This window comes from Strix uralensis, chromosome 8 (assembly GCF_047716275.1).
Source record: "Strix uralensis isolate ZFMK-TIS-50842 chromosome 8, bStrUra1, whole genome shotgun sequence".
Taxonomy (NCBI): Eukaryota; Metazoa; Chordata; class Aves; order Strigiformes; family Strigidae; genus Strix; species Strix uralensis.
The window spans coordinates 30253098-30277699 of NC_133979.1; the positions used below are offsets into that span (position 1 = coordinate 30253098).

At 54.6% G+C, this 24602-nt stretch overlaps 1 protein-coding gene across 1 annotated transcript in view; it reads right to left on the reverse strand.

Moving 5' to 3' along the window:
• CACNA1E (calcium voltage-gated channel subunit alpha1 E) overlaps positions 1-24602 on the reverse strand; it is a 113853-nt gene that overhangs the window by 16686 nt on the left and 72565 nt on the right. The window contains exons 18-39 of the mRNA XM_074876946.1: positions 24439-24506; positions 22921-23018; positions 19795-19851; positions 17978-18586; positions 17606-17880; positions 16831-16990; positions 16157-16286; positions 15554-15613; positions 15105-15211; positions 11112-11123; positions 9001-9097; positions 7680-7840; positions 7101-7238; positions 6320-6521; positions 5957-6121; positions 5416-5526; positions 4307-4390; positions 4096-4221; positions 3833-3898; positions 1810-1901; positions 1195-1360; positions 944-1071 (exon numbers count right to left, since the gene is read on the reverse strand). Of these exons, the coding sequence (XP_074733047.1) occupies positions 944-1071; positions 1195-1360; positions 1810-1901; positions 3833-3898; positions 4096-4221; positions 4307-4390; positions 5416-5526; positions 5957-6121; positions 6320-6521; positions 7101-7238; positions 7680-7840; positions 9001-9097; positions 11112-11123; positions 15105-15211; positions 15554-15613; positions 16157-16286; positions 16831-16990; positions 17606-17880; positions 17978-18586; positions 19795-19851; positions 22921-23018; positions 24439-24506 (3112 nt within the window). The remainder of the gene's footprint in view (positions 1-943; positions 1072-1194; positions 1361-1809; positions 1902-3832; positions 3899-4095; positions 4222-4306; positions 4391-5415; positions 5527-5956; positions 6122-6319; positions 6522-7100; positions 7239-7679; positions 7841-9000; positions 9098-11111; positions 11124-15104; positions 15212-15553; positions 15614-16156; positions 16287-16830; positions 16991-17605; positions 17881-17977; positions 18587-19794; positions 19852-22920; positions 23019-24438; positions 24507-24602) is intronic.

Genomic DNA, 24602 nt, shown 5'->3' on the forward strand with positions numbered 1-24602 from the left:
AGTGGAGGTGAAGAGTCTCCAAACGGAGCACATGTGGCTGCCAAGGGCTCTCGAGCTAAGATCACCCACACTCCCTGGCACAGCAGTGGCAGGTCATGGCTCCAAAGAGGCTGTTGTTGGGCTGGGGGAGGGAGGAAGGGGCCACACAAGACTCCCTCATAGTGCCAGGGCTGAGTGGAGGGCAGACAGTCTCCCAGAGCTGCTGAGGGCTCCACACTGCCCTAGGGATGCTCCAGACCATCCTGGGAGGAGCAGTGGAGAGCAGCTCCTCTGCAGCAGCAGCGGGAGCAGAGCCAAAGCCTGGCCACCCAGAGTATGTACGGGCTCTGAACCCATCCCATTGCTGGGAACAGGTTGCTGCCTGCAAACAGGAGCCCTGTTCGCTGGGGCCCTCATCAGCCAAGCCATGAATGCAGGAAACAAAATCCTCCTGTCTCTAGAGGGGTGAGCAGGCTGGCCAGTGTAAGAACACAATTGCCCAAAGCCATCAAGGTCCCCCATAGGTGACTTGGCAGGAGCCCAGTAGGCCCCCGGCATCTCCCCATTGCTGGGAACAAGCCATGCTCAGCCCTGCTCTGATGGGGAGCTGTGGGTGCTTGGGACCAGGTGATGGAGCTGGTCTCAGGGCAGAGGCACCCAGCTGGTACACGGGGTCAAGGAAGGAGGCCGAGAGGGACCTGTCGGCTGGCCGGGGATGAGAGGAAGAGCAGGAACCTCCAGTGCTCAGGACAAACACCACGGCAAACCGTGAACATCATCCAAGACACCTGTGCCACCAGGTGTTGTAGGAATCGGCTGCTGCCCTTGTAACACCTGCAAGTGAGAGCAGCCCTTCCCTGACCATCCCAGGCATCTCAGCCAGTTTCCAATAGCAGAACACAGAAACGCCTGTTTAAAACCAGCTTTGAAAGGTTGCTCAGGAGAGAAGGAGCTGGCTACATACCACGCTGCTCTGTCATACTCTGCCCAGATCCGGACAAACTCATCTAGATGGTGAGGTCCCAGGATGGAGGAATCCCGAGTCAGGTATTCAAAATTGTCCATGATGACTGCCACGAACAGGTTGAGCATCTAAGTGAAAGGGAGAAAGGCAGAGAGAAAGGAAAGTAGGGGCAGAGATGATCCTGTGGTGGGGGTGCAGGTTGGGGACCTGATGAGAGGCACCCCCAGGGCTCTCAGGAAGGAGGAACTCACCAGGAAAGAGCAGAAGAAGATGAAGGAGACAAAGTAAACGTAGGCCAGGTCAGTGCCACAGCGCTCGTTCTCGTTCTGCCCAGACGTCGCCGTCGTGTCCGGCTCACAGCCTTTGCCCTCCAGGCAGGACAGCATGATCTCCTGCCATGCCTCACCTGTGGCACTCCTGCGCCCAACACAGCTATGCTCAGCAGCTCATGGTGGCACAGGATGGAGCCAGGGCAGGATGCCCCCAGGAGAAACCTCACAAGAAGATGTGCAACCCCCTGCCCAGATTAAATACACCTCCAGCATGCAGAGGAGTGAGGCGCTGGGTCAACGGCGACTGAGCTGGACCCACATGAGCGCAGCCATGCCAGGGTAGAGCTCCTGGCACATGGGGCCAACTCCCCCTAGCCAGCTGATCCAAAAAGCTGGGAGACAGGCATCCTTTTTGGGGCAGGGTAGGGGGAAAAAAGGGGTTCCTGAGCTCCTGTGGCCATGTGTTGCCCAGCTCCTCTCTACCACCAAAAGCTGACTTCCACTGAACAGCCTGTGGTGAGAAGCTGCCCAGCCTGGCTCCTGGCATGCCTGTACCCAGAAATGCTGCCAAAGGAGTTTTCTATGGTTGCTTACCTGAAGAGGAGCATTAGGGAGCCCAGGAAGCTGCGGAAGTTGTTGTGCCGATTAATGTGGCTTTCCTCATCTAGTTTGATATTGCCAAAAACCTATGGGAGGGAGAAAAAGGGCTGTTATTCAGGCAAGAGCTCAGTGGCTGGGGAAGCAGCTGTAAGTTCACCTTGGCTCACAGGCACGCACTCCTGTGCTCCAGGGACCGATCCGGCCCTAGGTCCACCACTCTCAGTGCAGCCAGCCCCCAAAGCACCTGACATCCACCCTCTCTGTGCAATCCCCCAAGGAAAATCACCCCAGCATGCAGCCAGCACGCCAAGGAGCTGGCACTGAGCATCCATCAGGGAAGGAGACTCTCCTCTCCTCGGCAGGGATTTGCGGTGGGCGGCAAAGGCTGCAAGAGGCCGAGCTGCCATGGAAACAGGAGCACAGAGGACCTGGGATCAACCGAGTCCAACCGCTCCACATCCACCCCTCTGCTGCACACAGCACCCGGCAGTCCCAAGCACGCTGGAGGCACAGGGATGAGTCACACCACCCTGGGTGGGTGCTGGGTCACAGTCCTGGAAACTCCTGGGAGCTCTTTCCTTGATGGGAAAACGGTCCATGATGCTGGGTCAGGCACAGCAGTGCAAACAGGGTGGGGAAGGGCTCAGTGAGAGAGGGACAGACCAACTGCTGACCCACCATGGACAGCCAGACACCTGGGACTACTGTCCCCAGGGCCAAAAGAGGCAACAAAGCCCCAAACATGGACAATACCCTAATAATGACCCACAGCCAAGGCTGTGGTAGGACATAATGAATGTTCGTGAAGTGCCTCAAATAGGAAAAATGTGCTGTTATTACTGTTAAATATTTATTCCACTTTCCATGAACCTAAAAATACACTAACTGCAGAGTATTTTTTTCCCTGTACAGGTTTTTTGGAATGTGTAATTGTAGAATATTTTCTGCCTCCAGCTATTTTGCTCAAATAACGCCCACAGACTTTACTGCTTGGGGATTTGTTCACAATGGTGTTAAAGAAAAAATAAAATAAATCAAATACTACCACACAGCAGGGAGGGGGGCTGAGTCAGATGGTGGTTGTTTAGCACGGAGAACACCTGGAGCCGGTGCCGAGATGTGTAGGACAGAGAGGCCAAAGCCAGCCATGGGACTCTCAGGGCGGGAGAGAGGGGGTGGAAGAGACTAAACACCAGCGCTGCCAAGCAGCCTGAGCCGGGGGCCACTGCGCTACCCACTGCCTCCCCAAAATCTGCCTGTCCTGGGTACTGCGGCAGCTCGCTCATCGGGCAGCTCCAGATCCCGAGCGTTGTCGAAGATGCTTTGTCAGATCTTCAGCGTGGGATTTAGTCATCGCAGAACTGAGCCAGCACCATGGCACGTGTGGAGATGAGGGTTTTAGCTCATGTGCTTCTTATTTACCAGCTGGAGCCTGGAAAGATCACATCTTCCCATGCTCTGAAGACCTCCCACTGCCTGATAGGTCATTGCACGTCCCTAGGCACAAGAGTCCAAGCAGACCATCAGCGCCGTGGCTACAAAATAAACCCTCCACGGAGGACCAAGGTGAATGGTGGGCTGCAGGAATCACCACCATGATCCAGCCGTTCGGATGGGAAAAGCAGAAGGCTGCTCACCAGGTCCCTCAGGCATGAAATCAATCTCTGGGGATGCTAGGTAGTTGGAGATAGGGTGGAATTTCTAAATGAAGAGATGGCGATTTTAAAGCAGCTGCCTCATGGGATGCCCAGTTGAGCCCCCAAGGCCACAACTCCAAGGGTGTAAGTTGGGAAGGCAGCTGAGGAGCTTGACTGAAAAAGCCCGTGGCAGCTCCCCCAGGACATGTGGCTCTGCAGCTCCCAAACAAGCTGCTCCTTGCTCGGGACCTTTCTGGACACCGTGACCAAGTGAAGCAATGCCAGGCAGGCACAAGGCTGGCTGCTGTGCATAATGCTGAGGACATGCTGGTCCAGCCTATGTGTGCCAGAGGGATGCACACTGAGATGTCTGTGCTCACCTGCATCCCAATGATCGCGTAGATGAAGAAAAGCATGGCGATCAAGAGGCAGACGTAGGGGAGGGCCTGCAAGAGAAGCAGATGAGTCATCTCATTTAGCACAGGTCCAGCTCCAGCAGAGTACAGAAAGCAAGCAGGTAAGCTGTGCCGATCCATCTCTTCTACAAGCCAACAAGTCAGCCAGACCTTGGGAACAAGCCTGCATTTTGGAGCAGCACCCCAGCACTGTGGCCTGGGAGGAGACCAGGGCACATGGGGCTTACCTTGAAGGACTGCACGAATGTCCAGAGCAGGATGCGGATGGTGTAACCCTGGCGCAGCAGCTTGATGAGCCGAGCAGCCCGGAAGAGCTTCAAGAAGCTCATGTTGAAGCTGCTGGTGTTCACAAGCTGGGAGGAGATGAGAGGGTGAGAGGGAGGCGGGAGCCCCCCACCCTGCAGCAGTACAACCTGCTGCTCCCAGCCCCTTCTTCACCTTGGTGTCTGTCAGGATGATCTCCGTAATGCTGCCGATGACTGTGATGAAGTCAAAGATGTTCCAGGTGTCCCGGAAATAATTCTGCAAAAGGAAGGAGAGGGAACATGGATTTGAGCTTGGGGGTGGCAGATCTGTAGGGCGCTGGGCCACAGGCCAAAGCTGCTCACGGACAATGGCGGCGGCAGCAGAGACCTTGCTGTCCATTTGTATGCAGCCATGGTCTGGAGCACCGTCCTGCGTCTGAGTCGCTGACAGACCTGAGCGTGTCTGCAGCGAGCAGCTTCTCCGGGAAGATGACTCACACATCCAACAGGCCACGCTAGTGAATGGGAGCAGGAAAAACGGCCACATCCAGCTCTGATCAGGCTGCACCAGCTCATCATGCCGACCTTCACAGCCACGAGGCTGCTTTGCCCTCCTCTTTGTGGGCACCCAGACCCACCTCAGCCCCTGCTGTTAGTGCAGCAGCTGGTGCAAGATTGGACTTGACCATGGCTGGCACTGCTGGGAGCCTGGAGGGTGGCTAGAAACCCTCCTGCTAGCGGATCTCATCTCCCAGTGTGGGTTAGAAACAGGAAAGAAACTATAAAAAAGCAAATCTGACAGTTGCTCATAAGCAGCAAAGGGTAGCTGAAGAAAAGGCAGTCTGTGGCATCAAATCTTAAAAGCTGGGAACTTGAGCACTGTGAATTAGGCAGGGAGGTCTCACTGACGGTCAGGTCTGAGCTGGGGTGTCGTCCAACTGATACATCTCAAGGACAGCAATGCACCAGCATCTCATGGCTCCTGGGGACAATGGTCTGCAGCCATCAGCATGACTGCAGCAGCAGTTGGCTTTAGCAGAGCAGCTGCACAGCACATACACAGTCCAGGCACCAGAGTACCACAGAAACAAGGCAAGAAGTAAAGCAGTGGTGCGGCTTCCCCCACCAGCCTTGGGAAGTTTAATGAGAACCAGAGGAGCAATTCCAACCTAAAAGCAACTCTCAGGCTGGGACCCAAAATAAATAGCAATAATCTCACACTATTAACACCTTCCCTCTGTGATCTGTGTGCTGCCAAAGTCCAAATTAACACCCTCATCAAGAACAGGAGCAGCCACTCACCAGGAAGCCAAAAGCGATGATCTTGAGGACGCACTCCAAGGAGAACACCATGGTGAATGCGATGTTCAGGTACTTCAGGGCCAGCTCATAGGTGTATGGAGCAGAGTAGTACTGATGGAAAGAGAGAGACATTGCTAGCCAGGAGGGGGCCTGCCAGCCTCTTGGCTGATGACTGTCCCAGGGAAGACCTGCAGTGGTCCATGTTCCTTGCCCTGAGTGCTTCAAGACCATCTCCTCCTTCCCCTCTCCACCCCTCTCCCAGGACAGCTGCCACTCCTTCTAAGAAGGAAGCACAGAGTAAATCCAGATCTTTCTATAGTACTTAAGAGGTCCAGATTGCTTGGGTCATCTCATTTAGGGAAGATCTCGCCTTCAGTTTGGGGCATGTAGTGTTTCAAGTGACTATGCCAAGGGAATACATGCTCAGACTCTGTCTCAAAGCATCTCCTAGAAACAGCCAAAATACCCTCCGGTTCCATCCTGACCAAACCTCCTTCTCCCCACTGCTCCAAACAGGACAGGCTCACTCTGACCAGCTCACCTTCATCATCAGCACCACAGTGTTCAACGCTATCATGGCCATGATGGTGTACTCGAAGGATGGGGAGACCACAAAGTGCCAGACTCGGTACTGAAAGGTGTGCCGGTTCTGGGGCATGTACCGCGTGAGGGGCTTGGCACTGATGGCAAAGTCAATACAGGCCCTCTGGAACAAAGCAACATGAATCAGACCCCGGTCAATGGTAACATGGGGGATGGTGACTGCTACATTTCTTTCCTTCATGGGCTGGGCAGGCAGGTGTCTCACAGGTTTCTTACACCTTTTCAACATCTAGGGAGCTCCAAGCTCCCAAACAGCAGAAAACCCATGCAAACACCCCCTTTGCCCCTCCCCAGACCATACCTCATTCTTCTCCAGACTGCACTCCTCCATCATTTTGTCCCCTTGCTCTTGGAATGTAATGATGATGAGAGCCACAAAAATGTTGACAAAGAAGAAAGGAAAGACCACAAAATAGACGACATAAAAAATGGACATCTCCATGCGGTTGCTGCGGCTGGGCCCACGGTCCTCCTCCGTCACATCCACCGAATGCTGCAGCACCCTGTGGGCAGACAGGTGAAGAAAAGCAACCAGAGATATGCCCATCAGGACTGCCACCACGTGGCACTTTCACGGGACCCACTTTGTACAGCCAGCTCTGTCTGTCCATGGTTGTAACAGTGATAAGATAAACCTCTGTCAATCTGCTTTACAAGGACAACCGTTCTAAGTGGCTACAGCTTGTTTTACAGTGCTTTGCCTGTGCCCCTGATGGAAAATGGATTTTCCAGTGATCCACATACATAGATAAAAACTGCCCAAGCTCCCATGAGCATGAAGAAAGGGCCAGTTTTATGGTCATCTCTAAACTTGAGCTAAGATATACCTCAGGGCCACACAGGAGAAGGGATTATCCATCATTCATTCCCTAAGCAAGAAGCTAACCCCAGCCATGGTTCCAGCCTCATATGGGGGCTAAAGTTCTTTTGTCCTGACATAATTTCTCATCCTTCCTCTCCTCCTCCCTGTCCAGCAGTTTCTCTTTCAGCTCCACCTGGCTGTAGCCAGTTACTAACCCAACCACCCCTACAGGGACGTGCCCACCCTAAGTCAAGAGGGGTGGATGGAGCAGAATACTCACTGGGGCCAACCCTCGCCAGTGGAGACTGTGAACAGGGTGAGCAAAGCCCAAATGATATTGTCATAGTGAAACTCATGGCGTTTCCATTCCCGGCACTTCACCTCCATCTTGTTTTTCTCATGGTCCACGTAGTTCCCTCTGTAAGGTTGGGAGAGAGCAGTGATCTTGCTTTTTACACTGCCAGACTATAAGACAGTGGTTTTAAACCCGGGGACGGTGTGTGTATGGGGTTGGGGGATGGACGGATGCAACCTCTCCTTCTGCAGGGCTGGAGGGAGAAATGGGGAGAGGCTGGATAACAACTGGGGGAAAGGAGAGAAGGGGAAAGCAAAAGGGAAGAGAGAAGGAGGAAAGAGAACAGGAGCAAAATACAGGGCTCTGCATCCCACATCCCATGCAAAGATGCACAACGCTGACACAGCAATGGAGACAGGGCTCCATGCTGTCCACCCCAAGAGACTATGGCCAAGAGCGAGTCATGACCAAGGACTTCACTGGGAACCCAAAGACGACATTACCCAGCACCCTGCCTTTGCCAGAGGTGTCAGAAGCATCAGACCTACTGAACAGGGCACCTACATGCAGTCCTTCTCCGTGTCCTTAGAGCTGTCAGTGCAGTAGAAAAACTTTCCCTTGAAGAGCTGAACGGCAATGACAGCAAAGATGAACATGAAAAGCTTGTAGACAATGAGGATGTTGAAGACGTTCTTGAGGGAAGTCACCACACAGTCGAAGACGGCCTGCAGGAGAGGGCATAGCTCACCTTGGGGAACCGACAACCTTGGCAAAGGGCAGGACAAAAACCTTCCTCAGGACTACTATAGGGAAAGATATTTCCCACTCCTGGGATGGAAAGGAGGAAAGATCAGGGACTTCTCCCAGGCAAAGGGCTATTTTATGAGCGAGTTTAACATCTGGAGTACCCCTCAGCACACCCATGGACACCGAGCAGCTCCCGAGACAGCACCAGGGATGGATATTTATATCCTTCAATGTTCTCTGCAACCAGAACAGCAGACAGGAGACAGCCCCGATGATGCAATTAGCAGCACTCAAGACCAATTAGTAAACACTTCTTTGTTTCACATCACCCTGAATAACAAGGCAGAGCGAATACCTCTGCATGCAATAGCAGCACCTCCCCAGGCTGTGCTTTCAGCCCTAGTTCATACAGCACTTTAAGAAAGAGAGGAATGTCCTTATCCCTGCTCCATGGTGAAGATAGAGGTGTCCAGAAATGATCTGACATGGGCTAAATCCATCCACCGACTGGGAAGAACAGTTGGGGTCAAAACTTATGTCTCCAGCGTGCCACCCTGGGCCTTATCCATCAGCCAAATATTGTCTTGTGAGAAAAACTCAGGGCTTCCTCTGTCTCTTACTCCTTTCTGGCTCTATACCCCAAGAGCTAAGGTAGGGAAATCCATGATCCTACCTGTGCTGCATAAATAATCCCTCTATTCAGATGGGAAATTCCCCTCTGGTGCAACACCATGACAGCACAGCACACAAAATCCCGAGTTGTTTACAGGCTGCTCTGGTGGGAAAGATAATGAACTTTGGAAAGAGATTTGAGCTCTCCCGAAGCCAGGGCAGCCTATTTTATCAGGAGAGCATCTGGGCTTTGCCGCCTCGTGACCACTCCAGCCTTACTTTCCCTGGCAGAGGAACTAACTCTGACACCTTGCAGAGATCCAGGCTTGCTTTTAATAACTCACTGCTCTGCTAGATATGAAGCAGCCTGAAGGGTGTTGTGTTTGAAAACAGAGCTCCTAAAACACAGCAACTGCTTTGAAAACTACTTGTTCATCGCTCATGAGCAAATCCATGCGTGTGGTCCCTGCACCCACTGGTCCATGCCAGAGAAGACAGATGTAAGGCAGGATATGGGGATCATTACCTTCAGCTTGGGCAGTCGCTTGATGGTTTTCAGCGGTCTCAAGACCCGTAGCACACGGAGAGACTTGATGGTCTTGATATCCCGGCCCTTGTTGGTCCTACCACGTCGGAGGGAGGCACACGCACCCAAAAATGAAACGGAGAGACAATAACCTTGCAGACCTGAGGCTGGATGCTCAGGCGGTTTTCAACAGCTGACACCCCCCCCCTCCCCAGCATGTGTGAGGACAGAAACGGGAGGGCCACATGCCATTGTGGGGGCCAGCAATCAGAAATGTGTGACTGCTGAGCGCTCAGCTTGCCTAAATGAGTCTCCTCCAACACACGCACTGACAGCTGGCAGAGATGAAAAATAAAGCAATCATCTCCTCCTTGGGATTAGCACCTTTCCCCTTCGCTGGGAAGCAGCAACCTTAACAAATCCCCTCATTGTGGGAAACAGCGACATGCCAGGGCTGCATCTCCTGGAACAAGGGCAGCTGCCCAAAGGGTGCTGTGGCACACTGCTCTCCCCCGTGTCCCCAGGCTATGCCGCTCGAGGGCCAGGAGGTTTGCTTCCCTACTGCAGGCATGTGCCATGCGCAGATGGGGCTTGCAAAAGGCCCCCACCATTGCAAATCATTTTCTTCCACTGCTACTGGCTGCAAGGAATTCACAATAAAATGAGGGAGATGCACTCAGTGGGATCTACGCAGGTCTCTCACCAAGGGTTTTCCATCCTGGTCTAAACTCAAGATTCATAGTCCTTTCATTCACCTAGGGAAACACCTGCTCTGTGCTTGGTTTCTTTGCACAAATGCTGTCTCTTATGGCTCTCTGCATTATTCCATCAGTGCTATCCAACCTGGTCAGCCTGGCCTTCCACCTCACAACATCTCAGACCTCTCTTCCCTCTCCAGATCAGGACTGTGCTTGCCTTTACCCCAAGTCAGCTGAGGGAGGCAGAGCATACTATTAGGATTATCTAGAAAAGCAGCACTAACACTGCTCAAGACCCTCATTTCTTGAATATGGTGATTAATCCCAACCACAATATGAGGGTTTTTTTCTTGTCTTTTCACTGAAACCTGTGGGCTGGATCCCAGGATGGAACAAAGAGGTCCTGGTGAAGGTGGCACAGTTTCTATCCACCAGGCACCCTCAAAAAAGCTCAAGGAAATGACTTACAACAACAGACGCTCCAAATTACACAGCTCCTTTGCAAGAGTTAATGCAACAGGGAGCACAATAATCGTTAAGAGATATAAACAAACCCACTAAGGTTTGTCATACAACACACCCACTAAGGTGTGTTGTAAACAAACCCCTAGGAGCACAGCCCCACAAATGCATGGGAAGCAACTGTACAAACAGCCCCGGGACCCACTTTGCACCTCCCAACTCTGAACTTTGCTCAGTGTCATGGCCTGGGTAAGCACCCAGGGCATCTGACTCAGGGCTGGGGTGAGGATCTGGGGGCAGCTCTGAGCTGGTGCAAGCTGCCACCAAGGACAACTCAACTGCAGTGATTTATATCTGCTGAGGAGTGACCTCTTCAGACCTCAGGAGACTCCTGAGGATTTGCTTGGGATCCAACACAGATATGGGATGTAGGGCTGGCTAATGCCTGGAGGAAAGCCTGGCCTTGCTGTGTCTACAGCCAAGGCTGAGAGCTCTTCCCAACCCCCTGAGTTCGGCATGAACCACATCCCACACCCTTGGAGGATGTCAGGGCTGAAGTCCCTGTGGTGCTTCAGTGCAGGCAAAGCCCCCACCATGACAGAGCTGTCAGCTCTGCGACGGACACCGCTTTCCCTGTGCCCTGCTCCCCTGGGTGTGCTTCACACCACCTCTGGGTACTGCACAGAGACTGAAATCTGCAATGAAAGCACCCTCCTCTGAAAGTAAGGAATTGCATTGCTCGCAAAGAAAATCCCACCTGTACTTTCCCGGAGCACACCACCTTTAATGCATGCCAGGGCAACACAGGGCTGCATGCAGAGTAGCGTACTCCAGTCTCTGGGAATGCAGCTAAGCGTCAGCACAGGCGTCAGATAGATGGACATTCGCCTGCGCCCATCCCCCCGCGCTCCCCAGGGCAGCACCGCGCGGCAACCCGACCGGCGTAGTTACCCCAAAGCATTCCTGTCGGTGATCCAGCCCGGCAGCCACCAAACAGCACCAACAGAGAGAGGGAAAAAGAGAGAAGAGAGGAAGAAGGTAAGAAAAGTGGTGGGGCAGCTGCACAGGGACAACTGCAGCCTCTCAGGCAGCTCTCTGCTGCCCCACGCCTGGGTTGAAAAGCACAACGTGTAGACCCATGTTGTTTCCTCCAGGACGGGGCCTTATCTCCACGGAGGACTCATTCAAGCAAGCCAGGAGCCCCTGCCCTCCCTGATGGGGGTTTTGAGAGAGAGACGTGCAGTGAAACCTCTGCTGCAAGAAGAACCCATGGAGAGTGGGACAGTGGTCAACAGCAGGCGGGCGCATGGTCCTCCTTGGCCAGGAGTTGGGGAGGGACCTCGAGGCTCAGCCCCAACAAGCCAAAGGCAAGTATCTCAAAGGGAACCTACCTGCAAGGCCACAATAATTCCCATCCAAACAGGTTAACTCTGCTAAATTGCCTCCATCAAGAAATCCACTGATTACAAGCCTGAGTTACAGTGCAGGATCTCCTGCAACCCAGCAGGACACCTGCTCAGACAAGCCAAGGTGGTCTACGAGGTCCCTAGTTGTAACGAAACCTCCATCTTTGCTTGAGCTAAGTCTCTGTCATGTGCACACAGAGTGCTTGGCACTGGGGGCAAAGCCTACCAAGTAAAACATTTCTTAAAAACTGTAAAAATAACCCCAGGCCCTGGCTGCACGTTAGTGAAACAAGTGGAAGGTGTGTTGAAAAGGTGATAGTTTAGCTCTGCAGCACTTCTGCAATGAGATATCAGACCTCAGTCCTGACCAGTCTCACACCAGGTTATTTTGCAGTACGTAGGGATCCCTCTTGCTTCCAGACACTGGTGCTAACAGGTGCTTTGCTGCTTGGTAAAGAAAGAGGCACCGTTGCTGGGTATCTCTGGGTGGAGAAACTCCTGCCCTTGCTCACCAGGTAAGACGACGAGGGCTACACACTGACCACTCAACCTTTCCACCACCCTTTGCACCGCTCAGCCTTTCCTGCTGCTGCAAGCCCACAGGTGTAGGCATCACGGCCTCTCGGCAGCTCTGCAAAGGCATAAGTGAGCACCGCTCCTCTGCACAATTCTTCCTCGGCGGGTGCCACAGGAGGCAAAAGCGAGTAGGGTCTTTAGTTACGGTTCTGCTTATTTCAGCTAATTTAATTTGAACTCTTTGGAGATTTATGGTTTTATATTGGGTTTTTTATTTAGGCTGTGTTTGAATTGATGTATTTGCTTTCCACGTGGAGAGCTACAGATGAGCCGAGACGGCCTCTTGCTCAGGATGTATGGGCTCCGAAAGGGCACTGGACAAGCCACGACGGCACACAAAGAGATGGCTTTATGGGTGGACATTTGCTTATTGGTGATTTTGATGTGGCACCGACAGCCAGTAGACAATGCTGGACTAGCTCAGAGACCTCCTGCTGCGTCCATGGCTACCTAGGACCTCTGCAGGAAAACCAAACTGCAGAGGGGAGGCAAAAGGGGCAGAAAACCCAAACGGTACAGCGGGTCCCAGCGCTTCTTCTACTGGGAAGTGCTGGACCCAGTCACCAGCCACTCTCAGCCACATAATCACTGCAGCCACACTATGGGCATCACTTTGCCCACCCAGCACTGTGGAGGCAAAGAGGGGGAGGGGGAGGACAAGTCCCTCCTGGCCCTACGTCAAAGAGCTCATGGTGGGAGAAGAAAAGGATAGGGATTCAGATGTCACTGCCAGAGTTTTCTTCTAGAGACCAGGATGGTGGGAGGGAGGGAGGCAGATTGGGACATGTATAGCTGGCGAACATCCTGCAGCTCCTTGGGCCGTGGCGGTGATGGGCTGCCAAGGGGAGAGGCAGGTGTTCTTATGCTTTATAATGTATAAACCCACTGGAAATCTCTGCAGTTCCTTTGTTTCCCTTACCCCTGAAGCCATGAGATCATCTCCTCCAGCAGAAGCCACCATCAGACATGGCAGGGAGGGAGAATCCTGCAGGTTTACATTATAAAGAGCCCTTGTCCACAACACAAACAACTTGGTATCTACCGAGCTACGGCTACAAGAGTGAGCAGGCGACGATGCTTGCTACAAACGTATGTAGACATGCAAAGGCTCTCTCCATGGGAGGAGGTTCTGATGGGGGTGCTCACCCCTGAGAATTCAGCTGCCCCGTGCCCAAAGGGACCTGTCCTTCCCTTGGGAGGCTGGGTGGAGGCAGACAGGTGACAAGCAAGTCTGGACAGCACACGGCAGCTTCCCCATGTGCTTGGCACTGGCATGTGGGGACCCTGCCAGCACCACGGGCTACCCCAGGAACTGCCACTTTTATGGGGTGGGGGCAAGAGACACCTCTTCACCCACGTGGTGAGGACACCCCTCCACCGAGGAGCAGGCTGAACCATCAACCTATTTTTCTTCAGACATCAAAAAGTCTTGATGAAAGATGCCTTGGAAGGAAATGCTCCCTTGCCCTCCTAAAGCCCTTCAAACCACCCCGCATCTTCAGGCTGCCAATACCCTTGAGCCCCCCCAGACATGCTCTGAGGGGCTGCCTTGGCAGAGGGGGGATCATCCAGACCCTAGTGGTGCTTGAGCCATCCTCGTGGTGGCCTGGGTGGCCTCCCGGCAGCTCAGAGCAGTGTCCTCACAGCCAGCAGACCTGCCCCACGCCCCTTCCCCATGCTGGGGTCTTCGGTCAGCCCCCCGCCCTGCCCAGGGGCATGTTCATCCCTGTGCCAAGCAAGCTGAATTTTCCTGTGCTCTTCCTGAGGAGAGAGCAGTGACTGAAAGCACCGGGCAAGGAGAGGGGTGAGGAGAGTGAGGAAGGCAAAAGCAATGAGCCAGAGAGGGTGCAAGTGGGCAAGAGCAAGGGGAAGGAGCTGCCGCCCAGCCTGAGGTGAGATGGGAGGGATGGATTACAGGCTGTAATCCACAGAGCAACCTCGGGGCTTGGACCCAGCCACCCCAAAAGCCTTGCATGATACCTGAGCTGTGGACAAGGATGGGGCTCCAGTCTGTGCGGCTGCCAGGCCCCCCCTTCTTATGAGCATTAACAACACCGCCAACAGTGTCAAAGGTACAAACAGAGAACAACAGCGTGCCAAACCCACAGCATCTCCTCTCCTCTCCCTCCTTGGGCACTGACAGGGCACCACAGCCCCACAGACCAGGGTGTGCCCCTTGCCTGCTCTCTGGGTGCCAGTGCATCCCTCCCTGCGTTCACAACTGCACCACCTGCCCCAGCCAGGGCAGAGCAGCCCAAAAGTCATCCCTGGATGCTTCTTTCCTCCATGGCACAGGCACCACAGACATCAAGTCATTCTGCAGAGGAGGACCCACCTGCAGGTGCCACAAGCTCAGTACCAGAGCCCCACTGCATGGCAGTGTTCAGCAGGAACACACTGCAGAGCAAGCACGCAGCACCCTGCCCTTAGTGTGATGCTGCAGAAGGTGCGTGCACAAACCCCACCGGGCGCACCTCCATCCCTGCAGGGCTCCGGGGCAATGTTCCCCCTTGGAGCAGAGGAAAAGCCACCGGTTGGGGGTACCGTTTCCAGCACAAACACATTCAGACAGCAGCTACACCTTTGCTTTGCTGTCTCTGTGAGTCCCGGGATGCACAGCAGGTGTATAACTCCAGCTCTGACACCCTTAGGTCTTTTTCCCTCTCTAACAGTCCCTTCTGCCCTCTTTCAAAGCCCATTTGCACAACCAACCTCTTCCTAGCATCTCCAGCTTTCCTTGCCTTGCCCCTTGCCTGCTTGCTCACCAGCATTTGACAAACAAGGAGAAATACATCTCTGGAGCAGCCACGCACCGCTGCCAGGAGCCATCCCAGAAGCAGAGCAGAAGGGTGCAGAGAAATAAAAGAAAAAAAATCAGGGTCTGGTAGCCATACACAGTTGCATCCTCCTCCCACCCCAGCCAAGGGAAGGCAAAGAGCTGACAAGGACGACGGCCACTTACGCCAAGGCGAAAGCCACCAGCGCTCCCACCACCACGATGAAATCCAGGATGTTCCAGAGATCTCGGAAGTAGGAGCCATCCTGCAGGATCAAGCCCTGATCGATCATCTGTGGGGGGGAAACATCAGAAAAACAGGCAGGGAATGAGCAGCTCGGCCATCACATGGAAGCAGTTGCAGTTGGGATGTGTTGGGGACAGGGACATCGCTGGGGAGCAGCAGACCTGTCCCTGTGCCTCAGGTATATATCAAGGAGCATCATATTTTGGGAGCCTGGAGGCTGATAAAAGCAGTGCTGAGCACTCTCGACTCCCAGCGCTAAGAACCAGGCTTTAAAGTCTCCATCACCCAAATTTAGGACCAGAACTGAAAAACTGAGCTATTTCTCACCCACTGCAAGACACCGCGGGACACAGCAACCCCAGCACAGCCAGCCCGCGAGGCCTCTTACCTTGATAACCATCTCGAAGGTGAAGACACCGGTGAAGACATAGTCGAAATACCTCAGGACCTGCAGAGAGAGGGCATGGGTGCTCTGCAGCCGCTGCCTAGCAAACGGCCTCACTGTTTGAGAGCAGACAACAGACCTTGTTACTACCCTGCACCAGGACTCACTTGGCTGAGGTACAGACAGAGGGTGGGTTTGCTTGCCCCAAACCCAGCCTGTTCCCTAAGAGTTCAGCCGGCGTAAGCAGGAGAGAAACACTTCCCCATGCATGGCACAAGCAGCTCTGAAATCATGCTGCGAGCTGGAATCATGCTCCCCCATACCAGTCCCTGTGCACACCAGCTTCTCCCCAGTTTAAGCTATTGACAAGGCACCCTGGTCTGCTCCCCAGGCTCTAAATCCCACGTGTGGGAGGCTGAGAGCAGTTTCCAGGGTTTATAAAGGAAGGTAATGGGGAAGAAGTCAGACCCCATGACGTGATGTAGGTGTTGCCACCAGCTGCCCTGATCGTGTCCCACATGTGCCCCACCATGGAAGCTAAAATCCTACAGGACCTCTGCCTGCATTGGCTGCGGGATGGGGGGAGCAGGGAAGGTTTGCAATCACTTTGTTGCGGTCGGAGTTGGTGAGGACGGGATCCTCTGCCGCGAGGGCGATGCTGCTGGCGGCGATCACCAGGAGGATGCACATCTCGAAGTAGCGCAGGTTCACGATGTAGTGGCAAGCCCTCCGCACCCTGCGGGGAGACAACCCACACCCCGATCTGTGAGCCCCTGGCATGGACCACGTGCAAAACCCACCCCGCATCACTGGCTTCCAGAGCAGAAATATTGGTAGCAAAGTCTGAGGAGCAAAACAAAGGAGCCCAAGGGTGGTTTGGGCTTGCTGAGACCTTTTCTCAGCTGTCCCACCCGCCCAAACACTCCACAGCCAGCCAGGGAGAGTCCCTGAGAAAGTGGGGTGCTTATTCTTCCAGGCTGCTGGAGCTGGGCAAGAGCTACAGGGGAGCAGAAAACCGCAGAAGAGTGTAACAAGCATTGAATAAAAATCACAACTGGCAATCAGCAGTCGGAAGAGAAAACCATGAGCGTGACTGACACAGAGGGCGAGCACTGCCAGGGCTTGGGAAATGCTGTGTTATCCAGGCTGGTTATCCAGGCTGTCTGGGAGATATTCAGCCCCCTTCCCAAGGGGATCCCCTGTTTTCAGTAATGTCTAGGGGTTCCTCCCCTTGCAGCCCTCCCCAGCCCCGGGCTCCTACGGTCCAAAAAGGGCCTCACGGGTTGGTGGTGCTGAAGATGAACATGGAGCTGTGTGGGACCATTGCTTTGCCCGTCTCGCTTTTCTCCTTCTTCCGTTTCTTCTTCTCCATCTCCTCCTCATCCTCTTTGGTCTCGGCCTCCTTTAAGGGGCTGGCTTCACCATCTGTCTTGTTGCTAACTGCAGGAAAGCAAGAGCCTTTGCCCAGCCTTGCACGCAGACAGCACCCTGGGGTGTCCCTGCCACCCAGGCACGTGCAACCCCCCTGGTTTCTGCTTTGCATCCCTGTGCCATTACGGGGAGAGGAACCAGAAGGGAAGAAAAGACACAAGCTGCCAGGATGAAGCAGACAAAAGGGGTTTTAACAAGGCCAGCTTTCGCAGTGCTGTTTAATTAATAACACCGTTTAAAGTGGCTCACCTTGACAGTGAGGATGCTGTTAAGGGGTTTGAGCAGCAGCGAGCTGGGTGGAGGCTGCGGATGTGTTAGGAAGAACAGAGGATGCAAGTGTTTTGCCCGGGTGGAGAGGAAGAGGGAAGGAGGGATCAGGCAAAGGGGTGGGTGGGAAGGAGGTGAGAAAGGGAGAAGATCCCCGGGGGACAGTGGCACATGAGCATTGCATTCAGGCTCCCCTGCAAAACTGGGGTGCTGGAGGGAGGTGCTGCAGGGAGCAGAAACGAAAGCCCCCCCGGTTGATGGATGTGGATAGGAAAAGCCGTGCATGCAGCTTTCCATCCCACCCCAGGGTCCCCGAGGACCAGGAGAGGGGCTCAGGAAAGAGAGATGGGTCCTCACTCTGTACCACAGCGGAGTCGTGGACATCGATCATGATGGTGGTGCTCTCCGTGGCCTTCTCGGTGTTGGGGGTGATGGATGAGAGGTCAGGCTCGCTCCGGCTGACGGTGTGGCTAGCCTCCAGCAGCGCTTGCTCGCTGGTGTCCGGGCTGCTGCAGTCCTGTTCTGTCAGGCTGCCTGTCTTCCCCCGGTGGGGCTCAGGTGCTGCTTGCGGGGAGCTCCCCTCCTCAGCAGTCCCAACCAGCTCGGCATCACTGGCAGGGACCCCGTTTGTCCTGCAGGAAGGATGTGGGAGAAAAAGAAGTGCTTAGAAGGTAAGGGGAGAGGACAAGGACCTGTGGGAACTGCAAAATGCCCTCCCTGGGTACCAACCTGATGGGCTCCCCGCTCGTCTCCGTCTCCCCCTGAATCAGGGCCTCCGCTGCAGCTGCATCCCCACGCTGATCCCCATCTTGCGTCCCCTCTGTGGTGCTGGCCTCCTCCAGACCCATCTCCTGGCTGGCCGAGCGGCTTCCCAGGGCACCAGCTGGCTCCTTCCCCTCCATCCGGGCTCTGCGGTGCCGGCTGCGCCGCTGGCTCTGCCTCATCCTGGCCCTATCCTCGATGCCGCCTCCTGCCCCGTCCTGCTCGCCTGGCTCACAGTTCCCATGGCACGATTTCTGGTGCCACAGCTCCTTGTCTCGCTTGGCCCGGGGTGATGGGCTCCTCCTGTCCTCACCACCGCCAGGGTTGGCTCCCGAGGCTGGCTGCTCGGGTCCCTCGGCCGGCAGCCGCTCACCCTTGCCACCCTGCTCCTCAGCACATTTTTCCAGGGCAACACCGTCCCCTGGTTTCTTCCTGCGGAAGATGCTGGCATGGGGGTTGATGAGGGGCGGCTCGTCCTTGTTGATGCCCTCCTGGCTGGACATCTGCATGTGCCGGCGCAGCTGGCTGGTGCGCTGCTCCCACACCGACATGTGGTGCCGCCGGCGACGCTCCCGCCTGCAACGGGGGACAGTGAGGGGTCAGGACAGCTGCCCCTGGTGAAGCACCCACCCTGGATTTAATTTGGGAATCCCAGGGAGAAGGGAATGCCATCCCCAGGGCTACGGGCTGGGCTTCTGCTTTGTCCCCAGCCCTCCAGCATCCCTCAAGGGGCTGGAAAGGGGACTGAAATTGTACTTCTGCCCCTTCAGAAGGCATCAGGCTGATGGAGGACCAGCCCCAGCAGCCTCATAGCTGCCCTGAAGCTTTCAGGCAGCATGCCCAGTTTGCTGGGAGCAGCCAGCACCCTGGATTGCCCTATCCCAGCCAGGCGGTGGCCACCTTCCTCTTGTGTGATTGCCTGGGGACACCTTCTTAAATATGGGCAATGCCTTCTCGCTGCAGCCGGGGATCCCTCCTTGCACTGGGGATGTCTCTGCATCACCAGCTTCTCAGAGCCAGGCTCCTTTTCGGAGCGGCGCTGCCCTAATGATGGTGCAGGGGACTCTGACATGAGAGCCAGCTTGCCAGCAAGGGTAGCAATCCTGATGGGATGGGGACAGTGAGTAAGAGGGGGAAAGATGCCAGGTACAAGACCTGGCTTTTTCAGTGAGAGACGGCCCTCTGAGACATTTGCAATGGAGAACATCACTGGGCACAGGAGGCCCCCTCCCTCCCTGTGCTCAGCTAGGCTCTGCCGGGACAGCCTCTCACCCAGCACACCCCAGGTAGGAAGCCTGTCCCAAGGCTTGGGGAGCAGCAGTTTCAGCTGTCTGCAGGGGAAGGAGCTCCACTGGGCTTCTCTATATATTCCCACAGGTGTGCTCTAGGGAGGACTGGGCTATGCCATGAAACCTTTGCAGTGCTGTAAACGTGCACACCAACACCCTGGAGAAGACAGACGTGCCCTTCCCAACACACCTAGGCACACGGAAACACCCATGAGCACACACGTGTACAGACACTGCTCATCCACGGAGAGTGGCACGCACCAACACAAACGTACTGCACGGCACGCACACGAGGAGGTGAGGCACGCACAAATCCACGAGGGCACGCACACGTGCACACAAACAGGGGTGCAAAGGAGCACACTGAATACAGGCGCGCACACACAACCCCTCCCCTGCCGAGGAGGCCGGAGGGGAGCAGCGTGCGCCCCGGCCCCATGGACGCACAGAAAGCACAGGAGCCACAGACAACACGCGCCCCCGCGGCCCACATACAGGTGGCTGCTGCGTGGCTCCCACATCGACATGTGGTGTCTCCTTCGCCTGTCTCTTCTGGGGAGGAAAAACAAACGGGTTCAATCCCCCCTTCAGCCCTCCTTGAACTCGTGTGGGCAATACAGAGCGGTGTCCCCCCGCCCCGGATCGCCAGCACCTCTGTCTACTGGCTGCCGACTGCTGGGATGCCGGATTGCAGCAGCCAGCAGTGAACTCCCCTGCATGTACACGCTTGCACACCTGCAATGAGTTGCCTGCAGGGCTGCCTGCACTCACACTCACGCGCTGCAATCCATTGTGTGGGGGCTATGGAGCCTTCCCCACACCAGCCAGCCGTGCAGCAGCAGCACAGGGAGAGCAGTGCAGGCTGCAGCCCCTCAGAAGCCCTGGTACATCCCTGGATATTTAAGAGCTCTTTCAAACTGCTCCAAATTCACTTCTCCCGAGTAACACGTGGCTACGTAAAAGAGGAAGTGATGTGTCAGGCCAGCTCCAAGCTGCTCAGAGCCATCGCTGTGGCTACCCTGAGACCACAGAGGGGAACATGAAGCTCCCAAGGAGAAGCAAGGCACAATCCCAGGGCTGAGATGCCACAGAGCCCCTGTCACCTGAGCAGCCCCGACACAGAGGAACTTAACAGGACTATCAGGGCCTTTCACCCACACTGACTTCAGGCAGCTGGGAAGATTCAAGGCTTTATCCTTTGTATCAGCACAGAAAAGATTCAGATTCACAGAGCTCCAAGCAAACAGCCGTGAGCATACTCAAATGTGCATACAGCGATTTACAGGTTTTGCTTTTTGCAAATGCCACGTGTGTGTGCAGGGCATGCAAGCAAATCTACTCCAACCACATGGGACCAAGCGCCCGTGTGCATGCAGAGCTGAGGCAGGAGAGACAGAGTGCACCTTGCTGCTGTCCTGCGAGTGCAACGATACCCTCAGCCCCCTCAGCCCCGGGGTGAGTCACGCTGGCGATTGCCACCTTACGGCCACATGCACGGGAAGAGCCCAGTGCCACAGTCAAGGCAGAGAGCGAGTTGCAGGCGCCTGCCGCCGTCCCTGCGGCAAGTGGCCGAGCCTTCAAACGCATCCACGCACCACGTTAGGCACCAACACATGACAGCATCCGCATGCGTCCATCTGGCCACCCACTCGTCAAACAGCCCCGAGCCATCTGCACCAACGGCACCCATGTACAAATACAATACTCCGATCCGCACCGCAGCCGCCCACGCCAGCCTGGCCACGTGGGAGCACTCATCCCTGAGCGCCACCGGACCTCTCTGCAGGCAGGAACGCATGTACCAAACCTGCCTGCGCTGGGTACCCACATAGAAATGAAGCCATCTGTGTCTGCACACACCCAGAGACTGGCTCAGCTTCACCGTTCTGAGTTTCCAAGAGCCCTTTGGTACCGGCTCTGCTCTGGCTTGTCCCTTGCTGCCGTGTCCCCACCGTCCTGCCCTGACTGCTGGCATCAGTGTAGCACCACCAAAAGCACATCAGACCTGATGCTGGAGGATGGCCACCCCCACGGCATCCCACTCCCTTCCCTGTCCCTGACACTACCCATCCTGATGAGGGGGAGGAGCTGGAAAAAAGATCTGTGAATATTAATACCTCCCATTTCAATGCCCCTAAAACAACAACAAAAGGTTGAAGTGATCTCTTTTCCTAACCAGCTATTTCTGACAATGGCTAGAAAACTCTAGCAGGGACGTGCAGCATGGGCAAATCCTTCAGTGCCCTAATGTAGTAAATCATCTCCCCCTCTTCCTCCTATCTATCTATCCTATCTCCTATCTATCCATTCTCCAACCTCTTCTGCAGCCTAAATCCCTCTATTCCCTCGCTTTATCCAACACGTTCCCACTGGTAGCCAGAGACAGTCACGACACAGACTCTGCCATCTCTCCCGTAAACCCCTCCAGTACTTGGACAGGCACAGATTTATTATGAATATCCCATCACCTCCAAACCAGGGTGATATCTGCAGCTGCCAGACCAGGCAGGGCTTACAAGTACCCCCAGCTCCTGCTGCCCCTAAAACCACGTGTGATGCATGCAGGATGGGGGACCATCACACCCCACCACTGCCAAGCCAGGGAGGGGACCATTCCCAACGCTGACACCAAACCCCCCAAATCAGTGCTCGCCTGAAGACAGCGGTTTCTCTCAGCAAATCTGCAAGAGATTCTACTGTGTACGAGCTTGGCTGTGTTTCAAAGCATAACGAAACCTAAAATTCCCTGGGAAGGGTTTCTATAAAAAAAGAAAAGGAAAAAAAAAAAAAAGAAAAAAATCCTTTCAGCCGTACTGAAATGTACTGTTTTGGGAAACAAATCAAAACGCCTCGTTCCAATGTTGACTTTGAAAGTTTTATGTGATTTAGACCATATGACACTGCAAAATAAAGGGAAAAAAGGCATCTAGAAAGGAAAAAACAGAACTTTCTTCTGCTGAAATGCAAAGACAAGGCTCCTTAACACCATGCCAGGGGTTTATGTGGTTTGGCGCTTTTTTTTCTTGCCCAAATCAAATTTCTGTACAATCAAACATGGTTTCGCAAACCTGCTCCATCTCTCATAAGTGCATTCGCTACCAGGGAAGGTGCCCGGGGGAGATTTGTGACACTGCTGCTCCCTTCTCCCCCAGCCCTGGCTGCAATCACACAGCTCTGCCATGAAGAAACTCTCCCCCGGAACAAATATCAGCCCTCCTCAAGAAAAAAATGAGATACCTTCCACCTCCCCAGCTTCCTTCCTCACCCCCAGCAGTAGTCCTGAGTGTTTGGGCCATACATTTGGGGCAGAAAGCCTCTTTTAGCGTATTCCTGCCATGCCCAAGCACTGAGGCTACTGCTTGGGACAGGGGTAGGCAACCCTGTGGGGTGACCTGGTCCCCACTCCACCACCTCTCCAAAGGCACTGCTGCTCGTGAGGAGAATGCTCCTAGATCTCCATCCATCCTCAGGAAGACATTCCGAGAGGGAGTCACCTCATGCCAGGACCCCTTTTTCTTGCGGCAGCCCCTACAACCAGCCGTGCCAGGCTCTGCTTCAGCTCTCCACCCCAGCTGGTCTTGCGGGGGTGGGCACCGGGGTAGGGGTGAGGGGGTCACTCACTCGATAGCAGGCATATTTGGGGCAGACATAGGGCTGACTTCTTTGGCTTTCTGAAGGGCGTGCTTCTGGTTAAAGGCCTCCTCTTCCTCCTGCTCATCCTGCAGAGGAAAGAGGAGAGTTGCTTAGTGGGATGCTGGGGTTTCAAGGGAAGGTGCAGCCATCGGAGGCAGCAAGGGATGCGCGGGGCTACCTTAGATGCCAAGGCGTGCGGGAGAAAGGGGGACCTGTATTTCCAGAGACAGCCTTTATTTCCCTTGTGCTATGGGGATGCAACTACGCCAGATCTTACTGAAGGCGTTAGCGCCACTTAAATAAGTGAACTCAGCCCACTCCAGGCAAGAGCCAGGCTGTGCACGCTAGAACAGCCCCAGACGGCATAGACCAGCTCAGCCCTCCCTTCTTCACAGCCACAGGGGCGAGACAGGCATCCCCCAATGGAGTGGGAGGCAAGGCATCCATGAATGACCCCAGCAGAGACCGTATGGCTTTAATGAGTATGGTTGTGTCTCTGGAGCAAAAAATGTCATTAGGAGTCATTAGTGTGCATTCAGCTTTTTCAAAAACTCAGCACTCCCTTAATTGATGCTGGTGGTACACCGCAGGGCTCTCCCACCCCTCTCACCCCAGAGGCAGCCCGCAGCCTCTGGAAGTGTCACCTGCACCTGCCGCGGAGGACAGGGACCCCCGTGCAGCCCTCAGGCAAATGAGCACCATGCCCCATTTCATTTGCTGCTAACAGGTCAGATTTACACCAGCATGGAAGCCTCTCAGTAACCGCCGAAGATGTGAGGAATAGGGACGGGCTCTGCAAAAAAACAGGCACTGCGGGATCGCTGGTCCCCTCCAAAGAGCAGCAACGACCCTTGCAGCTGCCGCCTACTCACCGTTATCCAGATGGTGCCCCAACATTTTAGCATTCCCAAAATATTTCCCAGCATGGTCTTAAAAATAAGCTAAGCCCAATAACCTTCTCAAGCACCATCCTAAATTGCATCCTAAATCACGTCCGCTGCCCTGTAGGCAGATGGGGAATAAATACTGATACCACTGGAAAGCACTTCCCACTCTGCATCTCCAGAGTGCTTGGGCAAATAACTGTCCCCGCATCAGACCCCATCAGATAGATGAGGGTTATCTCAATCTGACTGGAGGCAAACAAAACCGGGGAGCTTAAATGGAGAAACACTTAAGCCACACTTGATGTGAAGTGTGGGTGTTCCTGGAGAGACATGAGACCGACAGATTTAAGCACTTTTCTGAATCAAAGTCTAAGCAGCTTTGCCCAGCGATACCAGTTTGTGTTTCAGGGGAGCACCCTGAGTACCCTCCTGGAGGAAGAGCCCCCATTTGCAATTTGACGCAACCTCTTTTTCAAGGCAGGCTGAGCTAAGGGACAAGATGGCCACAGCTCTGGAATGAGGACAGTCACAGGCAGTGCTCCCAGTGCCCTTCCTCCTGGCTCCATCCTTCACTATCTCCACATCAGCAAAAGAAGAAAGAGGAGCAACCAGGACATACCTTGGTGAGCTCCTGAGCATTGGCCAGGTTGTCCACTGCAATGGCCAAGAACACATTCAGCAGAGTATCTGCAAGCAGCTAAGGATGCACAAGGCACATGTTAAGGACATGGGTATCTGCAGCCACCAAGGGAGGGTGGCCCTGACAGCTCCTCACCAGCTCAG